The 11358-nt window shown below is 52.2% G+C and overlaps 1 protein-coding gene across 1 annotated transcript in view; it reads left to right on the top strand.

Annotated features, from left to right (window-relative positions):
• Nucleotides 1-1567: 1567 nt before the first annotated feature.
• FOXK1 (forkhead box K1) overlaps nucleotides 1568-11358 on the top strand; it is a 61892-nt gene continuing 52101 nt past the window's right edge. The window contains exon 1 of the mRNA XM_032604847.1: nucleotides 1568-2094. Within this exon, the coding sequence (XP_032460738.1) occupies nucleotides 1571-2094 (524 nt within the window). The 5' untranslated portion in view covers nucleotides 1568-1570. The remainder of the gene's footprint in view (nucleotides 2095-11358) is intronic.

The following is an 11358-nucleotide window of genomic DNA, read 5'->3' as shown; positions in this document are numbered from 1 at the left end:
CTTTCTAGAGGGGCTGCAGCGTTCTCCATTCCCGCCAGCAATGCGTCTGTAAACGTCTTTGTCTGAGATAAATATTGCTTGACTCCCGTAACTTCTCCCCATCTCCCTAATTCAGCCCCTGGCCTGGTCTACGAGTTTCCTAGCTGGCCTCCTATGATCACGCAGACCCCTTTCGGATTCAGGCTCTGCCCGACAGCCAGTGATCCTAATTCCGATATGTGGGTCTGCATGTTGCCATGCTGCTTACAGCCCCTCAGTGGTTCCCATTGCTTTGGGGATCAGACCCCAGTTACACGACTGATGCTGTTCAGCTGGTGTGGTCACTCTCTCTTTTCCACCTGTCAATCCTGGGAAGGCACCACGCTCCGTTCCTTAGCACGTGCTGTTCCTTGGCTGGAATGCCATCCCCGGACTCCAACCCCCTCTCCTAATCATCGCTGGACTTCAGTTCAAGTATCACTCCTTAGGGAAGAGATCCCTGACCCCGTTTTTGTCTTCCTCCACCTTCAAGTAGGTTCTCCCGTTACAGCTTCTTGTAAAAATGTCTTACTTGCCCCCCAAGCACTAATTCTGTTTGTACCTATATATTCAGTCATGTGACAGTTGGGCTAATATCTGTTGCAGCCCCAGGCTGGACAGTGGGTACGAAGACAAGCTTCCCACCCTAGGGGGGCCACACTCCCTACACATGTCACTGGGCAACAGTGCCTCACGGGACTTGAGACAGATGTAATTTTGTATGTATTTATTAGAATGTTACTTGATTCCTGTCCGCATCTCCCAGTACACCGTAAGCTCTACCAGGGAGGGTCTGTTTTCTCCGGCTCAATAATTATTAAATGATGGCAGTGTGCAGACACTGCCACCTTTTTGTAGGGGGCCCTGGCTGAATTAGGAATGCATGAAGCATTGCGGGATCCGAAGGATGCCTAAGGTGGCCAAGTCTGCGTTTTCACAGAAGACTCCTCTGCAGGCGTCTGCCTTCCCCCATGAGACTGTAAGAGGTGTAAAGGGCCAGGGGCGACTGCACCGGGCCCTAGTATGGGTCCCAGGATACTTGTCTAGATACTTGTTGAGCGAATGTATGACTCCAAAAAGGAACACGGGGCATCAGGGATCGCAAGCATCTCTAGGCAAACTTCAGTTACAGCTGGAAACCCCTTAAACTGGGTGCCTAAGTATCGCACTTTAGGGTTGGCGGATGCAGCCAACTAGGGCCCCGGAGACTGCTGACGTCAGTTGTCCCTTCTCCAGTGAGTGACTCAGGATCAAAACTTTCCAGGGAGACTTTTTCGGGGGTTCCCCGCCCCAGTCCCGGGACGGAGGAAGGGACAGCCCACGGCCGGGGGCGGTGGGCGAGGCGCTACCCGGGGGCCGGCGAGGCTGGCCGGGCGCGGACACCGTCCCCCACCCCGCCCCGCGCGCCCCCGCGAGCACCGGCGGGCGGGGAGCGCGGCCCGCAGGCTCCGCTCCGCCGCGATCCGGACCGGGATCCCGCTCCCGCCGCGCCCCGCGGAGCCCCACCCCCTGCGCGGCGCCGCCGCCGGAGGCCGCTTGGAGCTGTGCGAACATGGCCGAAGTCGGCGAGGACAGCGGGGCCCGCGCCCTGCTGGCGCTGCGCTCGGCACCCTGCAGCCCCGTGCTTTGCGCCGCCGCCGCCGCCGCCGCCTTCCCCGCCGCCGCCGCCCCCGCGCCCGGGCCCGCCGCGCCGTCGCCGCCGCCGCCCGCCCAGCCCCCGCCCCCGCCCCCGCCGCCGCCGGGCTCGATCGCCGGGGGCGCGGGGGGCGCGGCGGGCGAGGCCCTGGTGGCCGCGGCGGCCGCCTCGGTGCGCCGGAGCCCCGGGCCCGCGCTGGCGCGCCTGGAGGGCCGCGAGTTCGAGTTTCTCATGCGGCAGCCCAGCGTCACCATCGGTCGCAACTCGTCGCAGGGCTCGGTGGACCTGAGCATGGGCCTGTCCAGCTTCATCTCGCGACGCCACCTGCAGCTCAGCTTCCAGGAGCCGCACTTCTACCTGCGGTGCCTCGGCAAGAACGGCGTCTTCGTGGACGGGGCCTTCCAGCGTCGCGGCGCGCCCGCTCTGCAGCTGCCCAAACAGTGAGTGCCGCGGCCCCCGCCCGGCCCGGGCCCCGGGTCACCCCCGCCCCCGCCCCGCCCCCCGCCGGGCCTGGGCCCGAGATCAACCCGACCCCCGGGGACGGCCCCGGGAGCCCCGAGGACCGGGCCCCGAGGGTCGCCCTTGCCCCTCCCCAAGCTGGACACCAGGGTCGCCGTCTCCCCGCCACCCTGTTTGGACCCGGGTCGGCGCCAAACGCACTCCCGCGGAGAAGGGTTGGCGTCAGGCGGTGTCGCTCCGGGAGGTGCGGGGTCCCTGGGGGCAGCGGCAGTGCCCCCGGCCATAGGGGCCAGCTGTGAATTTGGGCCGGGAGGGGACGGCCGGAGAGTGGGCTGGGGTCGGGACAGGAAGTGCCCTCTCCTCAGTGGACCTGAGGACGCAGGTCTGGGGTCGCCAGCGCTGGGGGCGTTCACCGCACAGTTGGGGTTCCTGGGCAGGAGGGGAAGAGGCCGGGCGGGGAGGCAGGGTAAGGAGAGGGGGACCCGGCGCGCTTGGGGACAGGCCGCGGATGCCCCACGGTGCTTTAGCAACATCCTCGTGTTCCCGGGCTCTTCCGGTTCCCGGGGCAGCTGCTCTGCCCCAGGAGATCTTGCTTTCCGGAGATCTTTTGATCAGGAGAAAGCCTGTTTGGTTACTCATGCGGTCCTTAGGCACTTTCTTTTTCTGTGTAGCAGTTGCTTCTAACTCCTCAGCAGTGTTTATATTTCTTCAGCGTGCTTGGGTTCCAGAGTTGTCTCTGACTAATTACTCTCGCTTTTATAAGCACCCTGGGTCCAGAGAGTTTTTGCCGGGGTGATTGCCTGTTTCTGTAACCATCTCCCCTTTCGAGGGTATTGGCACGTTTGGTTGTAAGTATTGTACTGAATACTTTTCAACATCAACGATGACTCACTGGTGTTCGGGGCGTGAGGGGGGGGGTGCGTATACAGACTTTGTTCTCCAAACGTGAAAGGTGTGTGTGTGTTTCTGTAAAATCGGGACTTGGTGAATGACAGAGTTGTTTTATCCCATGGCTGCTGTTACTCTGTCCTGCCTTTTCTGTGACCTACACACTCTCTGCGTTTCTGGGCCCTTAAATGCATTCTGGGTCCAGTCCCTCACGGTGAGAAAGTGACAGGTAAACAGCGCCTTCCCCTCCCTGCCCTTCCCTGGCCTGCCTGGTGGCTCTCAGAGGCCCGTTCTGCTCAGGCCTCTTTTTATAATTCAGGTTCTGTACGGGCGTCCATCCAGCAACCCTGTTTTCACAGTTCCCTGCCTAGCTGTTGAGAGGGTGCAGCCCCAAAGAGGCCCCAGCTACTCTTTTCTCTAACTCAAGGGTAGGACATTTCAGCCCGAGAGTCCTCAGATCACGTGCGAGTACCGAGTCCCTTGTTTATGAAATGTGGTTGGTGTTCACGCTGCCTTCCTAGCCCGTGTAGCCAGCAGCCCAGATGTCCCCTGCCCTCTGGCTGGGGCTTTGCCCACGGTGCGCGTCTGGCTGGGTTCAAGTTCAGTGGTGCTCTGAGCAACAGCCGCGCAGGCGGCGCTGGAGAATTTACAGGAACAGGAGAAACATGCTGGCGGAGAAACACCACGTGGATGCCCGTGTCTGCCCTCCCGGCAGAGGGCACTTTGCTTCTGAAACCGTCAGAGCCCGTGGACAAACATGTTAGCAGTCCGAGCGGTTTTATGTTCTTTTTATTTGAGAAAACTAAACCTGTAGGTGGTAGCATCTGTAGGACAGGCTGTTGGAAGCTGCTTTTTAGAATTAGATCAGGGTGCTTTGGCCCACCACGTGGAGAGTAATCAAGAAATGCTAATGATGCAGAGGAAGGAAGTTGGACGTGTACGTTCTTGTCACCTCAAAATGGGAAATTCAGTGCTGACTTTCAAAGAACGGTAGCAGTTAACTGTCTGTTTCCTCTCAGGCGTTGGTGCACAGTTTTGCCATGAGCCTTCGAAGTTGTGAATTTCTCCACCATAAATTCAGAGTTCTTATCCATGTTGGAATTTTGTTGTGTGCATTTTGTGGCTACAGCTGCCTGAGACTTGGAGCTCTTCCTTGCGTTGTAGCGGTTCACCCTTTCCTGCCCTGTGAGGCCGCATCCCCCCTCCAGCGCCCCCAGGGCACGGCTCCCCAGGCCGCCCCTCCCTTTCCACCCGGGACTCAGGGAAGCACTAGGTGGAGAGGAGCCCCAGAGTCCACCCACACTTGTGACTACAAGTAAGTTTTTCGAAAACTAAAATGAAATAATTTTGAAATTACTGGTAGGGAAAAAATTCCACATGACACAACTTAGAGCTGACCTTGATCCATGACTGTGGGTGCATGCAGAGGGAGGTGCAGCAGGTCCTGGTGTAGCCCCTCCTGTGCGATTCTCCGGCCCTCGTTCCCCAGGGCTGGGCTGGGCACTTTTTATCTTTAAGTGGAGACACAGCACGGGAGCTGGCTGGCAGTAGGTGCGCACAGAGGAGTTGACGTTTGTTGAATGAAAAATCCATGAGTGAATCTGCAGCTTCCCCAGAGGAGAAGCAGTGTCACCAACTTAGTGGGTTTCCGAGGTGGGTGGTCAGCAGGCCTTCCTGGGTCTGCGGGTGGACATGGTTCGTGTGTGTGACTGTAGGTCTTGATACCAGCAGATTTGGAGTTTGAATTAGACGTAATCTGTGAACTACAGGAAAAAGACCCAGCACAGCCTTGTACTTGCTCTTCCTTTCTTTCTTCCAACCTTCTTTCCTGATACTGTTATAAAATAAGCATGGACTATATGAATAATTACAGTAAAAACTAGACTTCCGTTTGTGGTGGTTTCTGTGAGTGGTAAGATGTATGTGATTCTTTTCTTCTTTTTACTTTGTGTCCCAAATTTTCTGGGATGAGCATGGCTCTTTTTTTTTCTTTTCAACACTAATTATTACAGAAAGTTTCAAGCATAAAAACAGAGGAGTGAGTTCCACGTGCCCATCACCCAGCCTCTACAGCTACCATGTTGTGGCCAAGCTTGTTTCATCTTCGTCCCCCCCCACCCCCCGACCCCCAGGTATTTGGAAGAAAATCACAAATGTCCTATCACTCCATCTGTAAATATTTCAGTAAAAGGTAAAGATCCCCTTTTTAAAACCTAACCACAATGTCCTTATCACACCTAGAAAACTGATGACAATTTCTTACTATCATCAAACTTCCAATGGATGTGGATTTCCCTTACCATCTCATGAATTTGGTTTTTTCTTTTCTTGCAGTGTGTTTGTTTAATCAGGAACCAAATCAGGTCCAGACACTATGATTGGTTGGCATATCTCTCCCATCTCTCTCAATCTATAGGCTTCATCTCACTCTTTTTTTTTTTCTTTTCTCAATGAGGAAACAGGGTCATTTGTCCCGTACACTTTCCCACGGTCTCTTTTCTTTATTTCTTTTTTTTTAATTTGCCGTGTTCTGAATTCTTTTGGCCATTACCTACACCAGGACTTTTTTTTTTTTTAGAAGATGTTGGGGGTAGGAGTTTATTAATTAATTTACTTATTTTTGCTGTGTTGGGTCTTCGTTTCTGTGCGAGGGCTTTCTCTAGTTGTGGCAAGCAGGGGCCACTCTTCATCGCGATGCGCGGGCCTCTCACTGTCGCGGCCTCTCTTGTTGCGGAGCACAGGCTGCAGACGCGCAGGCTCAGTAGTTGTGGCTCACGGGCCTAGTTGCTCCATGGCATGTGGGATCCTTCCAGACCAGGGCTCGAACCCGTGTCCCCTGCATTAGCAGGCAGACTCTCAACCACTGCGCCACCAGGGAAGCTCCTCCCACAGTCTTTTTTTTTTTTTTTTTTTGCGGTACGCGGGCCTCTCACTGTTGGGGCCCCTCCCGTCACGGAGCACAGGCTCTGGACGCGCAGGCTCAGCGGCCATGGCTCACGGGCCCAGCCGCTCCGCGGCACGTGGGATCTTCCCGGACCGGGGCACGAACCCGCGTCCCCTGCATCGGCAGGCGGACTCTCAACCACTGCGCCCCCAGGGAAGCCCTCCCCTGCACTCTTGCCACTCATTTTGGCTGCCAGCACGTGTACCTCAGCATGCTGACGCATTCTGCCCTCTGAAAGGCATGTTTTGAACGGCAGATGTTACGGATCACGGCCTCCACACGCGCACTGTTAATAAAAGTAATTAACAGTGACCACCAAGGCATTTCACTACATAAATAATTGTTTAGGCCTTGTGAAAACATACAGGACATAGTTTCTCATTGCTCTTCCAACTGGTCCTGTGAAGAACATCGACTTTGTTACTAACCATCTTACAGTAGTTCTCAGATTGAGATTATATTGAAATTAACTGGAAAATGCCCCAGACTTAGTGGAGACAGCAGGTGTCTGCCGAATGCCTCAGGGCCCAGCGTCCCAGAAACAGCAGCAGTGTTCCTTTTCTCCCCCACCCTGCTCACTGTGCCTCCCCAGTCTGCTGGGCGCTACGGGGTCCTTCCGTGACCCGAAGCCTTCTTGCTGGGTGGTGGGTTCAGGAGTGTATCTGTGTGCTGAGCTGGGGGTGCGCTTGGGGCAAGAGAGGGCATCAGATCAGTCTGTCGCCAGTGGCTGAAGATGTAGAGACTGAGATCGTGCCAGCTGTGTTTCCACGTGGAGAGGAGAGCGGTGACCAGGGGGCAGTGACATGTGTGGGCCTGCTCAGAGCTGGGAGGGCCACGGAGCCAGCTGGTCATTCAGGCCTGACCCGGCAGGACCTGCGGGAGGGTGGCCCGGGGACTGGCGAGGAAGAGATTCAGCTGAAAGACCTTCTGATGGAAGAACGTTCTGATCTAGCGACGGGGTAGAAGAGACAGTGCGTCTGGAAGCTGGAGGGATGATAACCACGCAGAATGAAGCTGGGGGGGTCAGGGGTGCGGGGAACGTGCCGTGGCGGGAACGGAGCTTTAGACGTAGGCCGCATCTGGATGGTGTGGTCAAAATACGAAATGTGGCATTTTCTCTAAATAAAAGCTGTCTTCTGCTTTTCTTGCTAGTTGGCGGTCACTGTGTGTCACGTGTATTTGTTCAGAGTTAGGCTGTGTCTTGTTAAAGACTTTCTTTAAAAAGGTTTATATTTCACCAAGGAAGACATACAGGTGGCCAGGAGGCACATGAAAAGGTGCTCAACATCACTAATTATTAGAGAAATGCAAGTCAAAACTACAGCGAGGTATATCACCTCACGACGGTCAGAATGGTCATTATCAAAAAATCTACAAACAATAAATGCTGGAAAGGGTGTGGTGAAAAGGGAACCCTCCTGCCCTGTTGGTGGGAATGTAAATTGATAAATGCACTATGGAGAGCAGTATGGAGGTTCCTTAAAAAAATTAAAAATAGAACTACCATAGGACCAGCAATCCCACTACTGGGCATATACCCTGAGAAAACCATAACTCAAAAAGAGTCATGGGGGGCTCCCCTGGTGGCGCGGCGGCTGAGAGTCCGCCTGCCGATGCAGGGGACACGGGTTCGTGCCCCGGTCCGGGAGGATCCCACATGCCGCGGAGCGGCTGGGCCCGTGAGCCATGGCCGCTGAGCCTGCGCGTCCGGAGCCTGTGCTTCGCAACGGGAGAGGCCACAACAGTGAGAGGCCCGCGTACCGGAAAAAAAAAAAAAAAAAAAAAAGAGTCATGTACCACAGTGTTCATTGCAGCTCTGTTTACAACAGCCAGGACATGGAAGCAACCTAAGCATCCATCGACAGATGAGTGGATAAAGAAGATGTGGCACATATATACGATGGACCATTACTCAGCCATGAAAAGAAACAAAATTGAATCATTTTTAGTGAGGTGGATGGACCTAGAGTCTGTAATACAGACTGAAGTAAGTCAGAAAGAGAAAAACAAATACCATACGCTAACACATATATATGGAATCTAAAAAAAAAAAAAAGGTACTGATGAACCTAGTTGCAGGGCAGGAATAAAGAAGTCGATATAGAGAACAGACTTGAGGACACTGGGTGGGAGGGTGAAGCTGGGGTGAAGTGAGAGTAGCATGGACATATATACACTACTGAATGTAAAACAGTTGGCTGGTGGGAAGCGGCAGCACAGCACAAGGAGATCGGCTCGGTGCTTTGCGATGACCTAGAGGGGTGGGGTAGGGAGGGTGGGAGGGAGGCTCCAGAGGGAGGGGATCTGGGGACATGTGTCTGCATGTGGCTGATTCGCTTTGCTGCGTAACAGAAACTAAGGCGGTACTGTGAAGCAGTTATACTCCAATAAAGGTCTATTAAAAGATAAAAAAGAATTTTTTTAATTAAAAAAAAGGTTTCTAGGAGTGTAGGAAATTGGGAGCTAGTACATTAAATCTATGTTCTAGTGTTGAGTTCGCATTGAGTTTTTTGGGCTTATCACCCATATAAGAAAGTTTCTATAGTATTTAAAAAATCAGTCTATGAGAAGGATGGTATTTATCGTGTCGTATGTGTTGAGTTTGTAATAAACTTATTAAAGCCTTTGTCATCGATGAAGGAATGGAATTGGTAGGTGCTAAAAGGGTATTGAGTAGAGTTTGTTTTGTTTTGTTCTGTTTTTTGCGGTACGCAGGAGAGGCTCCGGACGCGCAGGCTCAGCGGCCATGGCTCACGGGCCCAGCCGCTGCGCGGCACGTGGGATCTTCCCGGACCGGGGCACGAACCCGTGTCCCCTGCATCGGCAGGCGGACTCTCGACCACTGCGCCACCAGGGAAGCCCTTGAGTAGAGTTTTAATGGTGTTCATAGTACTTTGGAAAAAGACACAGCTATGTTTAAAATTATGTGCTGAAATGAAAGCATTTGATGCGGAGACACGGTAATTTGCTGTTTTTGCGTCTTGTGAATGTCAGGAGATAAACTTGCTAAATTAATGACAACTGGAATTACAGTGATGCCTCGTTTCCATAATTAACGAATATTTAAAGGATTTCATATTAAAATGAGAGGATTTTATAACTTGCTTTTACTTTGATTTCCTGGAAAATAGGCCCTTGCATCGTGACTTGTTAGGAGATTTTGTAGTTAATTTTCATTGCTGCCGTCGCTTTTCACGAGTTTCTAGTTTTCTGGTAAGATGTTGCCAGTTGATCTAAAAAGAAAGAAAAATGTAATCTGCCTGTGTGCACGTGTTTCATGACCGTGTAAAGGGAAGCCAGGGAGGCATGCTGGGTGTTGCCTGTGTGCACGTGTTTCATGACCGTGTAAAGGGAAGCCAGGGAGGCATGCTGGGTGTTGCCTGTGTGCACGTGTTTCATGACCGTGTAAAGGGAAGCCAGGGAGGCATGCTGGGTGTTGCCTGTGTGCACGTGTTTCATGACCGTGTAAAGGGAAGCCAGGGAGGCATGCTGGGTGTTGTCCAGGGCTCTGCAGAGCACTAGGTGTCCCGGCTGGTTTGGTGGTGACGGGCTGTGGCTGCACCCCTGAGGTGGACATCACAGGCTTTCTTTCCCTGGGTGCGATGGGGGTGAGCCAGTGCGGGGCTTGCCTCCCTTAGACCTGACGGTTCCAGCGCTAAATCCTGAGCTGCTTGCAAATACGCGGCTTCTCTCTCCTGAGAACGATTTTCAGTCTGGACAGTTTGTCCATGACTTGGTTAAGAAGGAACTTTTGCCCTTAGTCACCCGTGACGTGTTTAACCATTTGTTTCCCCTGACGTGTGCGTGTAGAGCTGAGCTCTGACCACCCTGCTGCCCACGGCTGCTGGCGTTCATCCCTTAGCAGAGGTCCCAGCGCTTCTGCAGGCCTTCCCTTCACCTGCCACCTGCGTCTCAAGGTACGCGGCTGCCTTTGGGCAGAGGTGCCTCTGGGCATCCCGTACCTCTGTTTAGTCCATCAACTCTCAGGGTTTGGGGCCCTCACCCATTACTGGGGAGCCCAGGGAGCTTTTGTTTATGTGGGATTTGTCTGTTACACTTACCTCATTCGAAATTAGAACTGAGAAATTAAACTCTATATATTAATCTATTCAAAAATAGCAATAATAAGCCTATTTCAAAAATAAGTTTTTATGAAAAAATAGCTCAGTCTATTTTGTATTTCAAACAAAAGAAGTTAGGATAGGGGTATTCATTTTTTGGTATGTCTTTCATGTCTGCCTTGATAGAAGACAGCTGAATTTTATAGCTGCCTCTGCTTTTAGTCTGTTGTGATACGTTGTTTCAGTGAAGTATATGAAGAAAATCCAGCCTTACAGAAATATGTAGCTGGGAAAGGGAGGAGTGTTGTAGTAGCCTTTCAGGAAATTGTGGATGCTCTTTGATGCCTCTCCAGAACTGGACAGTAGTAGTTTCTTAAACGTTAATTGCAGGATGGAATCTGAAACCTCATCAGTGGAGTTTTGGTGAAACTCCGTGAAATCCGTTGCTTTCTCTTGCATTTTGAATAAATCTTTTACCCATGTGTGAATTTGTAACCTCTTGCATTAGTCATTGAGAAAAATATTGATTGAATTACGTAGATCTAATGTCCGTATATCTTACTACACAAATGTTTTATCTTCGATTGGTAGTTAAATTGATCCCCTTGAACCCAACAACTCATTTTTGTTTAATGTATTTATTTATTTGTTTATTTTTGGCTGTGTTGGGTCTTCGTTGCTGCGTGCAGGCTTTCTCTAGTTGCGGCGAGCGGGGGCTACTCTTTGTTGTGGTGCGCGGGCTTCTCATCGCAGTGGCTTCTTGTTGCAGAGCACGGGCTCTAGGCGCGCGGGCTTCAGTGGTTGTGGCTCGCAGGCTCTAGAGCACAGGCTCAGTAGTTTTGGCACCTGGGCTTAGCTGCTCCTCGGCATGTGGGATCTTCCCAGGGCTCGACAGGGCTCGAACCTGTGTCCCCTGCACTGGCAGGCGGATTCTTAACCACTGCGCCACCAGGGAAGTCCCACAATTCATGGTTTTGAAAATAGAAATCTATGAAAGGATCAGGCTTTTTGATGTAATTTGCTTTTTAAATTCGCTTTAAAAGTTGAGTGACAGTACATTTTGTAGAAATAAAGAAGTCATAACTTTGTCATTGACCTTTATTAGCATCTGGTGGCATAATTTGGCTTAAATTTAGTATTTTTTGTATCTACAATCAATTCTTATTTCAGGTGGAACTATCCAGCTTGTCAGTTATTTCTGTTATTTTCCCACAGCCAAGCAGGGTGCTCTGGGGTTCCTGGGTGACACCCCTGCTTTTTCCCTTCAGCCGTGGGTGTGGACCCACCAGGAAACAGCAGAGTGAAGTGGGTGGACACGGAGTGACTCAGCCCTCGAGGGATGTCAGTGACAA

The sequence above is a fragment of the Phocoena sinus genome, chromosome 15 (genome assembly GCF_008692025.1).
Source record: "Phocoena sinus isolate mPhoSin1 chromosome 15, mPhoSin1.pri, whole genome shotgun sequence".
Taxonomy (NCBI): Eukaryota; Metazoa; Chordata; class Mammalia; order Artiodactyla; family Phocoenidae; genus Phocoena; species Phocoena sinus.
The sequence above is the reverse complement of the archived record's forward strand: the minus strand, read 5'-3'. Positions and strand labels throughout refer to the sequence as shown.